General features: G+C 46.8%; 1 protein-coding gene across 1 annotated transcript in view; it reads left to right on the top strand.

The window, feature by feature from the left end:
* Positions 1 to 16,995, top strand: part of p3h3 (prolyl 3-hydroxylase 3) — a 44,004-nt gene extending 27,009 nt beyond the window's left edge. Inside the window, exons 8-11 of the mRNA XM_041268432.1 lie at positions 15,832 to 15,949; positions 16,193 to 16,268; positions 16,429 to 16,569; positions 16,813 to 16,995. Of these exons, the coding sequence (XP_041124366.1) occupies positions 15,832 to 15,949; positions 16,193 to 16,268; positions 16,429 to 16,569; positions 16,813 to 16,995 (518 nt within the window). The remainder of the gene's footprint in view (positions 1 to 15,831; positions 15,950 to 16,192; positions 16,269 to 16,428; positions 16,570 to 16,812) is intronic.
* Positions 16,996 to 18,055: the final 1,060 nt, after the last annotated feature.

Below are 18,055 nucleotides of genomic sequence, written 5' to 3'. Positions count from 1 at the left end.
ATAACAGATTATTTTGCTCGCTGTCTGAATCTGGCTGTCTGTAGCATGCTTCTATTATTTCCATATGCATGACACAGACATAGGCGCAGTCGTGGGTGAGTCATTTTATGATTTTGAATTGATCATTCCTGTTGTGGGACCTTGTTCTGAATACTTTGAAAGGGATGACGAAGAGGTTAGTTATACTAAACCTCGTCAATATACCCAAGTACAGTATATTAGCGAGAATGAGTCAAAGCCAGGTCCTGTTCTCTCCCTCATAGCACAGGATGCTGTGATGACTCTCACAGCCATACAGCAGCCATCACAATAAACTGTACAGCCCTTCCAAGTGCATTTAGCATACAGTTTAGGAAGTGCCGTCCCATTATATGTGGACACAAGGGCAAAATTGCATTTTTGGTTAATTTGCCGGTAGTGGAATCATTGAATTGGGTGATAAGTATGTGCAGTTAGTCACACCACCTGTGGTTGCGTCTCAAGATAGCACGTGTGTGTGTGTGTGTATATATATATATATATATATACACATCTCTTAGTGTGTTATACACATACTGTTAAGGTTAAGATATGTTTACATATCTCTATATAGCAAATGCTAAGAAAGTTCATTAAAAAAGATTAGTGTATTATAATACTAGTCCATTTGCGGTTTATGTTGTTGTTCTTGAACTTCAGAAATAAGTTCCTAAACAAAAGGGGGGAAGATGTAGGTCTGTGAACAGGCTGACTGTGGGGTGACGTCAGGCCAGAAAGGAGTACACAGAGACAGTACACAGGCAGTACTGGCAAGTGAAAACTGAGACGCTGTAGTGCTCAGTGCATTTATTGTAAAATAAAAAGTTTAAACAGACAAAAAAACATTTTAAAAGAAAACGGTGCGTTGGCCAAAACAGACAAACAAAACAGAATAACACTAAACAAAAAGTGGATGAATAGACAAACAAACACAGTGAGTCAAGTGAATTGTTATTTACTTTCTTTGTTTTCTCCTTCTCCACATCCGATCTCCACTCATGAACACACAACCCTGAGTGAGTGAAACGTGCATATACTGTTGTGCTGGGATTCAGTTACTAATTAATTATTCACTTAAATCCCAGCATGTGAACTAATTTGTGCAACCCCGTGCTCACATACTATTAAATACTTTAAGTGCTCGAAGTGAAGTGCAGTCCTGTGCCTAAATACAACTATTCCCATACAGCTACTGGCAATGCTGTCACAGATGTGCTGACAGCGGGGCAAGTTTCTCCTTCCGCTGTACCACCGACAACAGAAATGCTGCCAACGGTAAGGCTGTCAGCAGACGTGCTGACAGCTCCCAGGCCAACTCCTTCAGCCGGGACAATTCCAGCAGCGGAAACACCAGCAGACCTTCTTCGTAGCCGGCAGCTCCCTCTTGTGGGGCTTCGGCCACAGTACTTCCTGCAGCGAAAATGCTGCCTTGACACAGGTCTCCTGACCTCCCCCAAGATCTCCGGCAGTGAAACTGCTGGGGTTGATGGCCTCTGGACCTCCTCCCCCCTCTTCACAACCAGCGGCTTCCTGACAGCGGAAAGGCTGTCAGCTTACTGACGGCAGCAGAGCCATTAATGGCTTCCGGGCTGGCTCCTGCAGCCCCAGCACATTCCCAGAGCTATAGGTGACCCCTGGTGAAGCAGAGCTGGCAGTGACCCCAGGTGAAGCATGGCAGTAGGTAACCCCAAGCGGTGACGTGAAGGCATCCCCGGACGGTAACGTGATGGCATCCTCAGGCGGTGGCAAACTCTGCTGCAGCTCCTCTCCCTCGGGTGGTGGAGGTAGCTCCATCTCCACTGGTGGTGAAGGTGGGAGCGAGCGGCAAACAGTCGTCCTATGTTGGTGGAGGCGGAACCAGCAGATATTTACCCTCTGCTGGTGGAGGTGGCAGAGGCAGCTCCTGCTGCTCTGCTCCTGCCGGTAGAAGTGGCAGAGGCAGCTCCTGGTGTTTTCCTGGTGACGAAGGTGGGAGCAGCGTGTAGTATCCTGGCGACGAAGGTGGGAGCAGCGTGTAATCTCCCTCTGTTGCAGGGGGCTGGTGCGGCTCTCCCTCACTTGCAGGGGGCTGGTGTGGCTCTCCATCACTTCCAGGGGGCTGGTGCAGCAACGTGGGCCCCGTTATGTCTGGTGAAAACCAAACACTGCATTCCACAGTAAGAACCTCATACCAGCATTCAAGCATGGTGGTGGTGGTGTCATGATCTGGGGATGCGTTGCTGCATCAGGACCTGGACGACTTGGCATCATAGAAAGGAACCATGAATTCTGCTCTGTATCTGAGAATTCTACAGGAAAATGTCAGGCCGTCCGTCCGTGAAGCTGAAGCACAGCTGGGTCATGCAGCAAGACAATGATCCGAAACACACAAGCAAGTCTACATGAGAATGGTTGAAGAACAAGAAATTTAAAGTTTTGGAATAGCCTAGTCAAAGTCCAGACCTAAACCCCATTGAGATGCTGTGGCAGGACCTGAAATGAGCAGTTTATGCTCGAAAACCCACAAATGTCACTGAGTTGAAGCACTTCTGCATGAAGGAGTAGGCCAAAATTCCTCCACGGCGCTGTGAGAGACTGATCAATAACTACAGGAAGCATTTGGTTGCAGTTATTGCTGCTGAAGGTGGCTTAACCAGTTATTGAGTCTAAGGGGGCGATTACTTTTTCACACGGGGGCATTGGGTGTTGCATAACTATCTTTAATAAATAAATTAAATAAGTATCAAAATTATGTGTTATTTGTTCACTCAGGGTCCCTTTTACCTATTGTTAGATTTTGGTTGAAGATCTGATAACATTCAGTGTCAATAATATGCAAAAATGCAGAAAATCAGACAGGGGGCAAATACTTTTTCACGGTACTGTTGTGCCGGGATTAAATTACAAATTAGTTATTTACTTGAATCCCACCACGTGAACTAATGTGTGCAATCCCGTGCTCACATACTATTAATTACTTTAAATGCACGTGAAGTGAAGTGCAATCCCCGTGCCTAAATACAACTATATATTTTAAATCACTCGTGCTACACAGACCCATTTATAACCCGTGCACCAATACCTATACACCAACATTAACATACCACATGCAACATATAACATGCAGATACACACTGGGGCGGGGCACATTGCACAATGTGTATTAGAAATGTAACTGGATTCATTAATGAAACTGTGTGTCTTGAGAAACAGGGAAAACTGCTGTGTCTTGAGAAGGGGGCCTCTGGTTTGTAGACGTTCTGAATTATATGACCTACTAATTAGAGGACTGGCGTCTAAACTGGATTAGGCTGAGTGGACAGTTGAATTATGTATAGATAATTCACACGTGCAACAACAATCGTTTTACTAGCGGTGTCCCGATAGAAAAGGACATTAAAACATCAATGGACTTGGAGTTTAAGAGGCAAGATACACAAATGACATAATGAAAGCAGCTAATCAGCAGAGTGAAAAAGACTATAAAAATCAAAGCGGAATTTAACATTTTGCACTCCACATCATGTTACTCTGCTAAGCAAACCTGCAACTCTGGGACTCAATGGAACTAAATGGAACCAAGACGAGGAAGCAAGCTGCAAGTAATGAGACTGAGGCCCAGCGAGAAGACTGCCGTAAAACTTACACCAACTGTTATCGGACAAACCAGTCTGGGTCTGCTGTACACCTAAAACCACAGTATCCAAAATAAACTGTGCCCTGCTACCTGCGTAGATAATGATTCAGCAAACAGCTCAGAGCGGACGGGCGCCGTTGTGGATCCTATACCAAGGACTGGAGACTTTATTGCAGCTGTTTGTTGATTCTATGGAGAATTGAAACCTTGTTGCCAAGTTTTGATCCAATGTGGGACTGAAGACTTTGTTGCCGAGAGGAGAGTTTTGTACTGGACAGTTCAACAAATTGAGTTTCCAAACCAGCAGACCAAAAGTCTAAGCTTCAAGGAACCATTGAGTATAATAAGTAGAACTGTTAATTATTTAGTTTGCACACTTTGCGTGTGAAATAACTTTTAGTGAAACTTGATGAAGTAACTATAAGTAATCTACCTCATGTTGTTGTATGAAGAACTTATTTAAAAGTAAACTTGCTATATACATAATCTATATATATTAATAAGCTTAATGTGATATTTTCTAAGATTGTCTGCACTATCTCAGATGTAATCTGTGCTTTGGATGTTGGCGTGTATGTGTGTGAGCAATGACTAGCTACATCACAGCCTGTTTGCTGCTGGCTGATGTGTTAGGAGACAGACGGTGTCATGTTTCAGTTGCCTGCTAGTCAAGCATGAGTGCAGTGAGAGGGTTTTGAATTGTGTTTTGTGCTGAGAGACTAAGAGATTTACTTTCTAACTTTTCTGATTTCTATTTACTATGTACTTAATAAAATACTACTATTGATTAACCATTCCTTGTGTCTGCGTGTGAATGTGTGTTCGATCTTTAGAACACGTCAATTTAAATATTGTTGGTAAGAGAATTAATCAACCCAGATATTAAATTATCAATTATTGAATTGTTCCTACATGTCTATGTAGATGTTCGTCAGTCCCTGGCTCACATCCCCATTGTAGTTGAAATGGAGATTAGATTCTGGGGGATCTTCAGGTTTTCACCTTTTGCACTGGGTTTGGACATAGTACAGTCGTGAAGTTCAACCAGATTTTGTGCTACTTCACTCCTCTTGTCCTTGGCATATCATACTTCTATCGGGAGTCCTTCAACTGCCAAAATCCAGAAGGCAATCCGGCTGCTTGACACTCTGCCATCTCTGACTGTCTGGCTATTCAGGAAAGCAATGGTACGGTGTTGTGTCTCCAAGATGATTTTTATGTCACACACAAGATTCTTGAAGTGTTGTATTGCCCATATTGTGGCAAATAAAGCTTTCTCGCAGTTTGAGTAATTGAGTTCTACATCCCTCAGGGTTTTGCTTGCATATGACATTATCTGTTTTTCATTGTCATGCATCTGGCACAGGTCTGCACTGACACTGATCTGTGAATCCAGTTGTGAGGTAGAATTCCTTACACTTATCTGAATATGCTAGATATGGGGCATAAATAGAATTTTTTCTTGTTGCTGTATCCAAGAATACTTTGCGTAGAAAGATGTTAAATTCCGCTGATAAGTTGGAGTAGCCAAATGGGCACCTATTCCATGTGAACTGATGATTGTTGAAAGAGAAGGCTAATTTGTACCGGTCTCTGGCATCCACTTTCAGGATCCAAAATCCTTTAGACACATCGAGGGCTATGAAGAACTTTGCCTGTTTAACCTTGGCTCCTGTACTGTCTGATGTAAACTGTTTTTTGTCCAGTGTAAGTTGGTATTTTGACCATGTGTATTCTGGTTTCCCCTCAGTCGTAGGAATTGCTGGAGTAGTCTTATATGCTTATGAATCAATTGCTCCAGTTGTAGCTGCTATGTATTTGTCTCCAGTGCATTATCTGTGGGAGATCTGTTCTTTCAGCTGCTCTTCAAATCCAGGGAAGATTTCCATTCTGTACCTGGACTCTGTCTTCGGTGACTTCTAATAAGTCCTTTGCAGGTATTGTTGCCACTTTGTTTACATGGTGCCTGCTGGCAGTTTATCTCATCATTAGTCACCTGGACAGAGAGGACCAATTTCCCCCTTTCTATCCTGCAGTTATACAAATCGTCTCTGTGTTGTGTGTGTGTCTGCCAGATGAAAGCCAAGCTTGTCCGTCTGTGTGTGTGTGTGTCTGCCAGGTGAGAGCTGAGCCTGTCCGTCTGTCTTTATGTCTGTGTGTGTGTGTGTCTGTCTGTCTGTCTTTCTCAGGGGAGCAGGAGGGCAGGGTTGATCGCTCTCACCTCTCCTAAAAATATTTATAATTTTTCTGTTTCTGTGAGGTGGGTGAAGTCACTTATCTGGCTCATGAATTTAGGAATGAATATGTCCCTGAGCAGCTTGTATTTGGGGCAGTGCAGTGGGAAGTGGAGCTTTGTCTCTATGTGGTCTAACTCGCAGTGCTCACACAGTCTCCTCTCTCTGGGTCTCCAGGTGGCTCTGTCGACCCTTTTCAATTGCTAAAGTGTTGTCGCTTAATATGTTTTTGGTCAGTAGTTGTTTTTTGCTTTTACTGACCAAATATTCTGCCAAGGCATATGGCCTGTTTAAGCTCTGGTAACAGCTGGTAACACTCTTATTCATGCTGTGATTTTACTTGGCTCTCCCAGTGTATCAGTGTGACGAAGTGCCCGCCCCTGTGTGTATTTTCTGTTATATGTTGCGTGTGGTGTGTTAAATGTTGGTGTATAGTCATTGGTACATGGGATATAAACGTGTCTGTGTAACACGAGTGTTTAAAATGTATATTTGTATTTAGGCACGAGGATTGCACAGCACTTCACGTGCAAGTAAAAAGTAATAATATGTGAGAACGGGGAATTGCACTTTATTAATTCACGTGCAGTTGTACCGAGACTCCAATTGAATGATTGATTAGCAATCAAGTCTTGGTACAGCTGCATAAAAGCAGCATGTTTTCACCCACTCGGGGTTGGGTGTTCGGTAAGTGGAGAACTTGAGAGAGAGGAGGAGAAATTGTTTACAACAATTGCTATTGTGTGCTGGTGGGACCAGCATGATACTTGTGTATTCAAAACTCACCGTGTTTGTCAGCGTGTCTGTCCGTGCACCGTTTTGTTAAGTATAGTCTGTTTTTGTTTGTCTCTTTTATTTTGGCGTAGAGTGCCATGTCCTTTTTCCGTCCTGTCTGTGTGTATTCCTTTCCTGGTTCTGATGCCGCCCACTTTGGCCGTCTTTGTGACAATCAGGTATTTGTTTTTCAAGTGGCTATTTTAGATATCACTGGTTAGAGCAGCTGTTCTGGGCCTCTGTGATGCAGATCTTGTTCTCCTCACAGAGCTTCTTCATCATGTAGTTGATGGTCTTTTTATTTGAGTAGCTCTCCTGGCTCTTCAGGGTCTTGAACTGGTAGGCGTCGGGGTTGCTTTGATTCAGGTGGCTCCAGCACCTCAAAGCTCTCTTTTGTACAGGGAGCAGTAAGGGAAAACATTCTAGCTCAGCTCTGCAAGTGTTGCTTGGAAAATTTCTGTGCAACTGCAAGATGTTTTTGTAGAATTCTGAATGTAAGATTTCTGTTGGACTTTTGTCCCAATTACTGTACTCATAATTTAGAGTGGGGCCCCAAATTTCATTGCCGTACAAAAGGATGGTTGTATAACTTGGTCAGAGTTTGAGCCAGAATGTGATAGTTAGGTTGCACACCCATTTCTTTATTGCATGAATGGCTCTGCTGGCTTTTGTCTCAGACAGCTGGGTTAAAGTTCCCCGATGCACTGATCATTAGTCCCAGGTAGGTGTAATTTGTTGTGTGCTCTAATGTTTTGCCAGCAAGGGTGAAATGGTATTTATTTACCTGTATCCTGACTTTTTGGAAAAATCATAGTTTTTGTTTTGTTCATGTTTATGTTTAAAGTCCATGTTTCACAATTCTGCCCCACCGGCTTCAAACTCTGCTGGAGCCCATGCCCTTTGGGAGATGACAGAACGTTAGGTTATTACCATAACCCTGGTTCCCTGAAAGAGAATGACAACCATTAGCAAATGGGAAGAGCCCTCTCTGACCACCAATCACTGAGCACATATACAAAAGCTGCCCTATCAGGGCCCTGCTGTGAGGGGAAAGTCCCTCCCACCTCCTGCTGAAGAGGGACATCGTCACAGCACATAGCCATTTTCTTTCGAAAACAGAGGTCAGCTGGAGACATGACGTTGAAGGGTAATGGTTGTAATTGTCTCAGGGAACCAGGGTTATGGTAATAACGTTCCCTTTCAATGGAATGACAACCATTACGGAATAGGAAACTGTACCAAAGCTGTCGTGGCTCCAGATTATCGACAGTACACCCCCACGGCGATAGCCTCAGAGTCCACTTGACGCCTAAGGGCATGTCATCTGCAACACCCTAGAGCCCAGAGAGGGTCTCGCTCGGTTTGCAACGTCAAGGCGGTAAAATCGTGCAAATGTCTGACTACCTCTCCATGTGCATAACTGGTAGAATGGGCAGTAATGTCCCCTGGTAATGGGGAGTCCGTCTGTTCATATGCCAAGCGTATCGCATCTGCCACCCAGTGCGCTAGACGTTGCTTCGATAGGGCCTGACCTCTAGAGCGGGACCCATAGCAGACAAACAGCTGGTTGGACTGTCTCCAGGACGCCGTCCTTTCCAAGTAACAGCGCAGAGCCCGAACTGGGCAAAGCGTTTTCTGTCTACGGTCCATCTCTGACTCATGCAGGGGAGGTCTGAAAGTTTCCAAAACCTTTGGCAAAAAGACTGGATTTGTTCTTAATGTTATCCGTAAGTCATTTCCAGTGAAAGCCTTACATGTGTCATCGATGGACAGCGCATGAAGCGCTCTTACTCGTAATGGCTATTAAAAATGCCACCTTCAAGGAAACAGGGTGCAGTTCTGCTGACGCCATGGGCTCGAATGGGGGACCCGTAAGGACTCGGCAGTACCAGTTCTAGATCCCACTTGAGAACCATAATTTTCATGGGAGGATGAAGCTTCCGAGCCCATTTAAGAAATTGCACTGCTAGGAAATGTACCCCAGGGGACACAGAGTCAATTTTGTCATGGCACACTGATATTGCTGCCAGTTATACCTTCAAAGTGGACGCTGATTTTCCTGCGTCAAACAGGTGTTGTAAGGAGGTTAATATCGTCTCAATAGGGCAGATCACAGGGTTGTGACCTTCGGCAATGCACCAGCCTTGAAAAACGTTCTATTTGTATGAGTACTGGGCTCTAGTGCTCGGCGCCCTAGCAGACCTGTAGTGTTTCTACCACTTCATCTGGCAAACCTCATCGGAATAGATGGGCCGTTCAACAGCCAGACCCAGAGTTGAAGCTGGGCTGGGTTTGGGTGCCATAATAGCCCCTCCGCCTGGCTCAGGAGGTCCTTGCACAAGCGAAGCTGCCACAGTTGACCCGACAACATGTCGGAGAAGAGAGCAAACCATGGGCGCCTCGGCCCTCTGGGTGCAATCGGCAGAACCTGTGCTTTCTCCACCCTGATCCTCTATAATGTCAGGGGTATTAATGGTAGAGGAGGGAACGAGGGCCCCTGTGGCCACGGGTGAGCTAGCGCGTCTACTCCCAGGGGGCCCCCCGTCTGTCTCCATGGAGAACCATAGGGGACAATGAGTGGACTCGGCTGTGGCAAAGAGGCCGACTTGTGCAGTACGAAACCTCTCCCAAATCTGTTTCACCACTTGAGGATGCAGTCTCTATTCAGAGCTGTCTGGAGCTCTTCTGGACAGGAGGTCTGCTACCTTGTTGTCCACACCGGGAAGGTGAACCGCCCTGATGGAACGCAAGTTTCTATGCGTCCAGTGCAGGAGTCTGCATGGTGAAGGCCCGCCTTGGTGGTTTATGTAGGCTACCACTGTAGTATTGTCTGTCCGGACTAGAACATTTTTGTGCTCTAACTGCTGGCAAAAATGAGATAACGCCAGGTTCACTGCTTGCAGCTCTTGGGCATGTATGTGCGCTTGCTGCCAATGTCCCTTCCACTGACCTCTTATTCCTCTCCCATTCCAGACCACTTCCCAGCCCAGGCTGGAGGCGTCTGTAGTGACTACTTCCCTTTTGTGAGGTGATCCAAGGCGCAGATTGCCAGACGGAGCCACCACTCCAATGTCTTCCTGCATTGTCTGGACACTCGCACCAGCCGGTGTCGATCACGGACCGGCTGCACCTTGAGCATATTTACCTGGGCTTGAAGCGGGTGCATTCTCAGCAGCCCTAGTGGAAGGATTCTCAAGGCGGCTGCCTTCAGCCCCAACAACCTTTGATATATTTTGACCTGTAGGAGAGCATCCTCTCTGAATAGGGAGAGTGTGGCTTCCAATGACCGAATCCTGTCTTCCGAAAGTGAGGCAAGCATGCTCACAGAGTTCAGTTTGATCCCCAGGAACACTGTAAACTGAGATGGTACGATGTTGCTCTTCTGTTGATATATCGAGAGTCTTAGCTTAGTCACATGATCTATGACCTGTTTTGTGTGCGCCTATGCGTGTGCTTTGGAATGCGCGCAAACTAGCCAATCGCCCAATAGTTCAGGATCCGAATACCCCACAGCCTGAGTGGAGCCAGTGCTGCATCCATGCACTTTGAAAATGTGCAGGGCACCAGCGAGAGACCAAATGGCAGCACGCAGAATTTGTACGCATTGCCTTGAAAGGCGAAGCACAGATACTTTCAGCGCGCGGGACATATCGGGACTTGGAAGTAGGCGTCTTGCAGGTTGATTGATGTGTCAGCCGGTTGGACGGACTGGAGGATACTCTGTGCTGTCAATATGTTGAACTTCCTCTGTTTGAGGAACAAATTGAGGACCCTGAGGTCCAGAATAGGTCTGAAACCGCCGTCCCTCTTGGGCACCAGGAAGTACCTGGAGTAAAAGCCGGTGAGGGCATCGCTTGGATCACCAAGCGCACAGCATTCTTCTGTTCAAGCTTGGCAATCTCCTGTTGAAGGAGTATCGCGGTCACTGGTTCGACGGTAGTGAGGAGCACACCCTTGAAGGGTGGCGGACCTAAGCGGAATTGTAAAGCATATCCGTGTCTCCTTGTCGATGTACCCAGGAGTCCTGGGTGCAGCCTTGCCATGGGTCGTTGCCTTCGGTCAGTCCGGTTGTGAGGGGGGTTGGTGGCATCCGGGGCCCCTCAGGGGCGGTCTCCCTTGGGCTTGGAAGGTGACAGGTCTTTCTTAGGCCCTGGCCTCGGTCTCTAACCGGAGAAATGGTTACCCCTGGCTGGCGGTGGTCCCTTGCCGCCGGCTCTTCCTCTACCCACTTTTCTGTTTTGGGGTGGCGGGCGTCGTTCAGGCCCTGTTGCCCCTGCAGGCCGTGAAGGCCACCTTGGGCACTGGCAGTAGGCAGGAAGGCGCGAGAACTTTGAAGCGACCTCCGTGGCCTTGTGGGACCTTTCAAGGCTCACATCAGTGGTTACTCCGAACATCTGCCCTGGTGTAATGGGGGCAATAGCGCTACCTTCTCAGTCTCGACGACCTTGGCCTGGGTTAGCCAGACGTGTCTGCGCGCGGCTAACAACGCTGCTACAGACCTGCCTGATGCCTGACCTAACTCCCCCATTAGGTCGATCATCGCTCTTGTTACCGCCAGTAACTCCCTTGTGTCGCCTCCATTGCCCGCTCCTGCAGCCTCTCAGCCAGCTGTGTCTGTTACAGGACCAGTAAAGCCATTGCATTGGCCACCCTGGCTGAGAGTGCCGCTGACGCATACACCTTTTTCAGCATGGCGTCAGTCGTTCTGCACGGCTTGGATGGGAAGGTCGGGTCTTTGTCCCCTCTGGAGAAGGTAGATCCCTGCACCAGTACTATGACAGTTTCTTGGGCTCCTGCAGTGAGTAGCAAGGCCTCTGCTGTTCTAGAGGCTGAGGGGTCAGAGGCTGGGTCACTCCAGGATGAGCGAACCAGCTTGAGGAAATCCTGGCAAGGAGAGCGGTACTCTGCATCGGTAGTGGAGAAGGGTCACTGTGGTGGGGGTGGTCCTAGAGGACCTCTGCGGAGGACCTTGGACCATGGACCTCATTCTTCCCTGGCTTCGGGAAGGAGACTCCGTTGGGGATAGGGTTGCTCTCCTGCGCTAGTTCTATTAGAGAAATTTCTGCATGGAGAGCAGTCCAACTCACCCGCCAGTGCTTTAGCTGCATGGTCCAGCCCCAAGCATCTGGTCACACTGATGAAAACCAGCGGAGGACCCAGTGGAATGCACTGACATGGCACGTGCGTAGGCTGGGCTGCTGCGCTCTGGGCTGAGAGGAACCGCGATCAGTGCCAAGCAGTCGGTACCAGGTCTATCGGCGCCGAGGTCTGAGCCGATGGGTAGCACGGTCGTTGCCGGGCTGTAGACGGCACCGAAGGTGGTCACACCGGTTCCGAGGTCAGTGCCGATGGAGAGCACGGTCAGTGCCAGGCTATAGACGGCGCTGAAGATGGTCACTCCGGCAACGAGTCAATAGGGGCGTTAGGTGGGTGTTAGGCGCTGTTTCAAGCCTGAAGTCGGCAGATAGAAGTGCGGTCGATGGCCGATTCGGTCGGTGTGGGCGTGCTAGGAAAGGCCGAGGCTTGAGAGGGGCGCAAGGCCCGAGCTGAGTTTTTTTTTTTTCATTTGCTGTGGCCCATTAAATCAGTGTAGAGGACGACACTGCGAGCCCGTGGGGTCTGCTTACAGCACCACAACAGCTCCCAACACGGTATAGCAAACTACACAAGGCCTTGTGTGGTGAAAGAGATTAATGGCCGCTTACCAATCTCAAAAGAGGGGTTGAAACCAGCTCTAGTCATAAAACTGACACGAGAATTAGGCAGGAGCACTCTCAATAATGCTTAAAAGCGTGATTTTACCGTGGATGAAATTAAATTTGATGGTATTAAACCGACAAATCAGCCAAATTCGGACCAAGAAAGCACCAAGCAATCTGTGACCTGAAAATGGCGATATGCTACTATGAGGACGCGCCTCTTCAGCAAGAGGTGTGAGGGACTTTCCCTTTACAGCAGGGCCTGGTAGGACAGCTTTTTTATATATGCTCAGTGATTGGCGGTCAGAGAGGGCTCTTCCATTCGGTAATGGTTGTCATTCCATTGAAAGGGAACTGGCAACTGCACCTCTCTGCAGCCTGCACGCTGCCTGGTCTCCATGGCAACTGCAACAACTTGCTACACTTAAAGTTCCATTTTTTTTAAATGTATATTATTATTATTATTATTATTATTATATTATTATTATTATTATTATTATTATTATTATATTTTTAACTGTAGTAGCTGAAGAGGCTTACCTTTTTTACCTCTATTTTCTTTCTTCCTGTTTCATAATTTTCTTCTCTCTCCTTCTCTCTCTGTATTTCTGTTTTATTTCCTTAGCTCTGTTTATTCTGGGTGGGTTTGCTTCTGTTTCTTCTGTTTTGATGTGGTTGTTATTTGTGTAAATTATTTAAATGATTTTTTCTTTTCCATTTTAGTTCAATATTTGTTTACATATGTTTCTGTTATTAATTTAGCATTCCCTTTCACTAAGAAATAGTATAAATATTTAGTAATTCTTCAGGAGCACATCTTTTTGGTGACTGCTCACAGATCTCTCTCTCTCTCTCTCTCTCTCTCTCTCTCTCTCTCTCTCTCTCTCTCTCTCTCTCTCTCTCTCTCTCTCTCTTCTCCCAGAAGAGCCTGCAGTTTCTCCTCCTGGCTCTGGAGCAGGAAACCCTCTATATGATCTGCCAGTCTGAGGCAGTATCTCTCTCTCTCTCTCTCAGCTCTCTGTATCTCTCACAGTAGAGGATAAAGTGGGTCTCCATTTCAATCTCTCCACTGTTGCACTGGGTACAGATTCTGGCTTCCCTAGGTTTCCACTGTGCTCTATACCTGCCTGTTTCAATGGCTAGTTTGTGGTCACTAATCCTTTATTTTGCCAACAGGTGTTTTGTTGTTTTTTGTTTTTTTTACAAGGTTTAGATATTTGGCCAGGGTGTATTGTCTGTTGAGGGACCTGTAGAGGTGGAGTTTATTTTGGCTTTTAATCTGCTCTCTCCAGTAGAGGGTGTATTTCTCTGTCAGGGCAGATCCTGTAGCTTTTCTCATTGCCCTCTGGCTGTTGGGCTCATGGGTAGGACTGTTGTGGATGTTGATGCTGGTGTGTGTGGCCAGGGATGTGATGTAGGACTGGAGCGAGGGTTTAGCTGTACTGCCCAGGGAGGATTCAAGGGCATGGAGTGGAGGGAGTTTGGGCTGCTGTTTCTCAGGTGGAGCCAGAATTGGGTGATTCTTTTCTGGATGGGGATCAGCAGAGGCACTCCCCTAGTTCTGCTCTGCAGTAGTTTTTGGGGGCTTCTCTGTGTAAGTGAAGGAGCTCTTTACAGAAGCGCAGGTGTGTGGTTTCTGTGGGCGTTTTGTCCCACTGTGTGTACGCTGTACTCAGGGTTGGGCCCCAGACTTCACTCCCATAGAGCAGAGTTGGATGTATGATGTTAAACAGCTTCAGTAATAATTTGGTTGGGGGTTTAAATGTGGCCAATTGTTTTTCAATAAGTGTAGTACACTCTGAGAGCTTTCTCTTTTAGTGTTTTCATTGCCAGTTTAAAGCTGCCTGATGCACTTAATGTGAGTCCTAGGTAGTTGTACAAGAGGCTGTGGTCTATTTCTTTGTTATTTAAGAAAAAAAAAATCTTTTGGAAAATCATGATTTTGTTGTTTTTCAGGTTGACCTTCAGGGTATTTGTTGCAGTATGTCTCCAGCAGTGCCATGCTGTGCTGTAGACCCTCCGTGTGGGAGATGCGATGACTAAGTCATCTGCATACAGCAGACTCTTCAATGTGGTGTGGCCCAGGAACAGGGCTGGGGTGGGTGCTTGCTGTAACAGACCAGGCAGATCATTGATGTAAATGTTGAAGAGAGTGAGGCTGAGGCTGCAGCCCTGTCGCACTCCCCTAAAGGAACCTGTTTTTTTGTTGACTATTTTTAATTTGCACTGTGTCTCAGAATACATGGATTTAATTGTGTGAAACCTTTCCACTAATTCCTGCTTGTAGCAGTCTGAGGTACATTCCAGAGTGCCAAACAGTCAAATGCTTTTTTTAAACCGACGAAGCAAGCAAATATTTTGCCTTTGTTGGTGTTGTTTACGTGTTTGTTTATGAGTCTGTAAAGTAAATATGTGGTCAGCGGTGATCTGTTTGGGAAGGAATCCAGTCTTGTTTATGGTGTTTTGTGTTATCAGATATTGGAATATTCTTTGGTTTAAAATACTACTGAATAGTTTGCTGAGGTTACTCCCAACACAGACGCCTCTGTAGTTGTGTGGATTGAAGGTGTCTCTACTCTTGTAGATGGGTGATGAGCCCCTGTGCCCACTGCTCAGGGAATTGCCTGGAGAGCAGGACCAGGTTAGCAGCCTCAGCATAGCGGCCTGGAGGTGAGGGGCACAGTGTCAGCCTCTCAGTGAGGATCTGATCAGGGATACTGGCTTTCCTGGAAATATTTTCTCTGATCTCCTCAATGGTAAGGGGGTGTCTGGGGGTTTCGTAATACTTTAATTGTTGTCTCCTGGGAGTTCAGTTTATTCTGAATTTCTTTTTGCTGTGATGTGAGGGCTTCAGTTTGGATTCCTTTATATAGGTGTTGGAAATTTTCTGTCCAGATTTGCCCGTTTTGGATTGCTGTGGGCTTGCGTTTGTTCCAGGTTTGCCTGGTGTATGTTGCATGTAGTGGGTGTGTTTCTGTCTGAGAATGGCTTTGTATTCTCTCTGTGTGTGGTGGTGGGTGTCTCGCAGGTCTGCTCTGAAGGGCTCTGTGTTTCAGGTTGGCCTGTTTTCTTTGTGCACATTCTCTGTCAAACCATCTCTTCTCATTTTTCTTAGTCATTTTTGTTGATACTTTGTGTAGTGATTTTTCCTCAGTTGTTTTGAAGATGGTGTTTAGATCTTTAACGGCCACATTTATATCTTTTTGGGTTTGATTGTAGTATTTGTTCAGGAAAGCACTAATCATTTCTTTAATTTCTGGGGAGTTTAGGATTTGCTGGTAGTGTTCTGTGCTCTCGTGACTTCATTTGTACTGTGGAGGGAGTGGGAGGAGATTTGTAGGGGGGGTTACTAAGGTTTAGGTTAGGGGGTTTTCTTTAGATAGATGATTTGGCAGTGATCTGTCTGACAGTGCATTGATATCAATGATGTCTAGGTCTGTTATTGCATAGTCAGTGTTTCTGCACTCATTCTCTCCTCTCTCTCTGTCAGGGGAGCAGGAGGGCAGGGTTGATCTCTCTCACCCAGTCCACGCTGATAACTGCCTCCTTGAACCCGAGACCAGGCAATGCTGGAGAGAACCACCAGCCTACATACACCGGGATCTCAGGTAACACTCCCCAGCCTGTCAGTCTGTCCACATGCACAGGGAGCCTCGTAAGGGTACCCTGGATCTGTTGTTTAATTTGTAGAACATCTAAAGACTTAACGTAGCAACATCTAAAGACTTAAGTAGCAGGGCTGTTTTTAGTGAAATAAGTAAATGCCTTTCTCCCCCCTCTCTCTCGCTCTCTCACTGTCTCTTTCTCACTGTCTCTCCTCACTCTCACTCTGTGTCTCTCTCTCTTTCCAGTGCGATCCTGTATCTTAATGAAGATTTCGAAGGAGGAAATTTCTTCTTCAGTGACCTAGATGGCAAAACAGTCACAGTAAGGATTTGTGTGTCTGTCTGTCTCTTTGTGTCTGCCTAGCTGCCTGTATGTGTCTCTCTGCATGTCTTGCTGTCTCTCCCTATGTGTGAAGTAAATATTGATGTACTTTATTAAACCACAGCTCCCTCCCCCTCTCCTCCTCCCTCCCCCCTCTCAGGCAGAGGTCTCTCCTCGCTGTGGGCGTCTTCTCGGCTTCACCTCGGGCTCGGACAATCCTCATGGGGTGCGAGCCGTCACTAGGGGGCAGCGCTGCGCTCTTGCTCTGTGGTTCACTCTGCAGGAGACTCAGGCCGACCAGGTGTGTGTGTGGGAGTGGCACTGAGAGAGTGTAAGTGAGAGTGAGTGCGACTGAGACACAGAGTGAAAGCTTGCAAGAGGGTGAGAGTACAAATGAGAGCAAGTAAGAGTGAGAGTGCAAATGAGTGAGTGTGAGAGAATGAGTGAGAATGCAAGTGAGTATGAGAGTCTGTGTGAAAGTGATTGTGAGTGACAGAGAGAGTGCAGACTGGCCTGTAGCTTGTGTGTTTTTTTTTTGTTTTAGGAGCGGAAGGAAGCAGAGTCAATTTGGACAGAGATTCTGGAGGAAGATGGAAGGAGTGTGGGAGAGGAGGAGGAGGAGGCAGGGAGCAAAGACTCCATCCCACAGCCCCCCCGCTCTGGGAGACTGAGAGAGGGAGCAAGAGAAAGGAGGAGAGAGAGAGTAGGGTGGAGAGATGAGCTGTGAGAGGGTGGGTGAGAGAGATGAGGAGAGGAGATAAGGGGATTGAGGAGGGGGGCAGACAGGGAGGTGAGGGAGGAGGAAGTAGGGGAGAGGGGGAGGGGGAGAATGTAGTTTGTATTTCTTCTACAGCTTGCATATATCACATGATGAGAATTTTGTAAAATAAATAAATATTTCTAATAAATTATAATTTTGTAGTTGTATCATTTCCATATGATTTTGGATTGCCCTCTCTCGCTCTTTCAATTTAATTCATTAAGCTATATTGGCACAACAAAAATAAACACGTTTTGCCAAAGCAATTACAATGTATGAAAACACACAAACAACAAACAAACAGCCACAATGTATAGACATATTTTCAATGCAGGTTAGTTTTTGTCTCTCAGACTGTGGCAGACAGTCACATATTCTGCAGCTAGTCCAGATGTTGTCTCCCCACCAGATGATGTCCCTGACCAGCTTGTAATTAGTGCAGCGCAGTAGGAAGTGGAGCCCTGTCTCTATCAGGCCTGGCTCACAGTGTTCTCTTCTCTTTGGGTCTCCAGGAGGCTCTGTGTCAACCCTTTTCAACTGCTAAATTGATGTCGCTCAATCTGTATTGGGTCAGTAGTTAGGCTTCATAGTTGACGCTTCCCAACAGGCTTAGGAAGCCTATTTTTTTTTGGGGGGGGGGGGGGGGGGGGGGGGGGGGAGGGGTGGTTGGGTTTGAAGGTTCGTCCGATTTTTTAAGAGTTTTCGTCTCCAATTTTTTACCCCGGTTTTTCTGGGGGGGGGGGGTGGGTTGTGTTTTTTTTTTTTTTTTAAGTCAAAAGCGTCGTCTCCAATCGTCAGCAGAGGTAAAAAATTGCCCTTCGCCAAAATTTGGGTGCCAATTATTATCCACACAACGCCCCCGCTCACAAGGTTATGCCCGCGCAAATCAGACCACTAACCCACAGTTTCTGCCCACTGTTTCCCGAAAAACTCTCTCGCTTCAGCGAGGTCACCACCCAGAGCACGAGCTGGTCTGGCAGTTCCCGGCCCGCCAACTCGGGGAACGGAGGCTGGAGCACGTGTCCTC

The sequence above is a fragment of the Polyodon spathula genome, chromosome 13 (genome assembly GCF_017654505.1).
Source record: "Polyodon spathula isolate WHYD16114869_AA chromosome 13, ASM1765450v1, whole genome shotgun sequence".
Classification (NCBI taxonomy): domain Eukaryota; kingdom Metazoa; phylum Chordata; class Actinopteri; order Acipenseriformes; family Polyodontidae; genus Polyodon; species Polyodon spathula.
The sequence above is the reverse complement of the archived record's forward strand: the minus strand, read 5'-3'. Positions and strand labels throughout refer to the sequence as shown.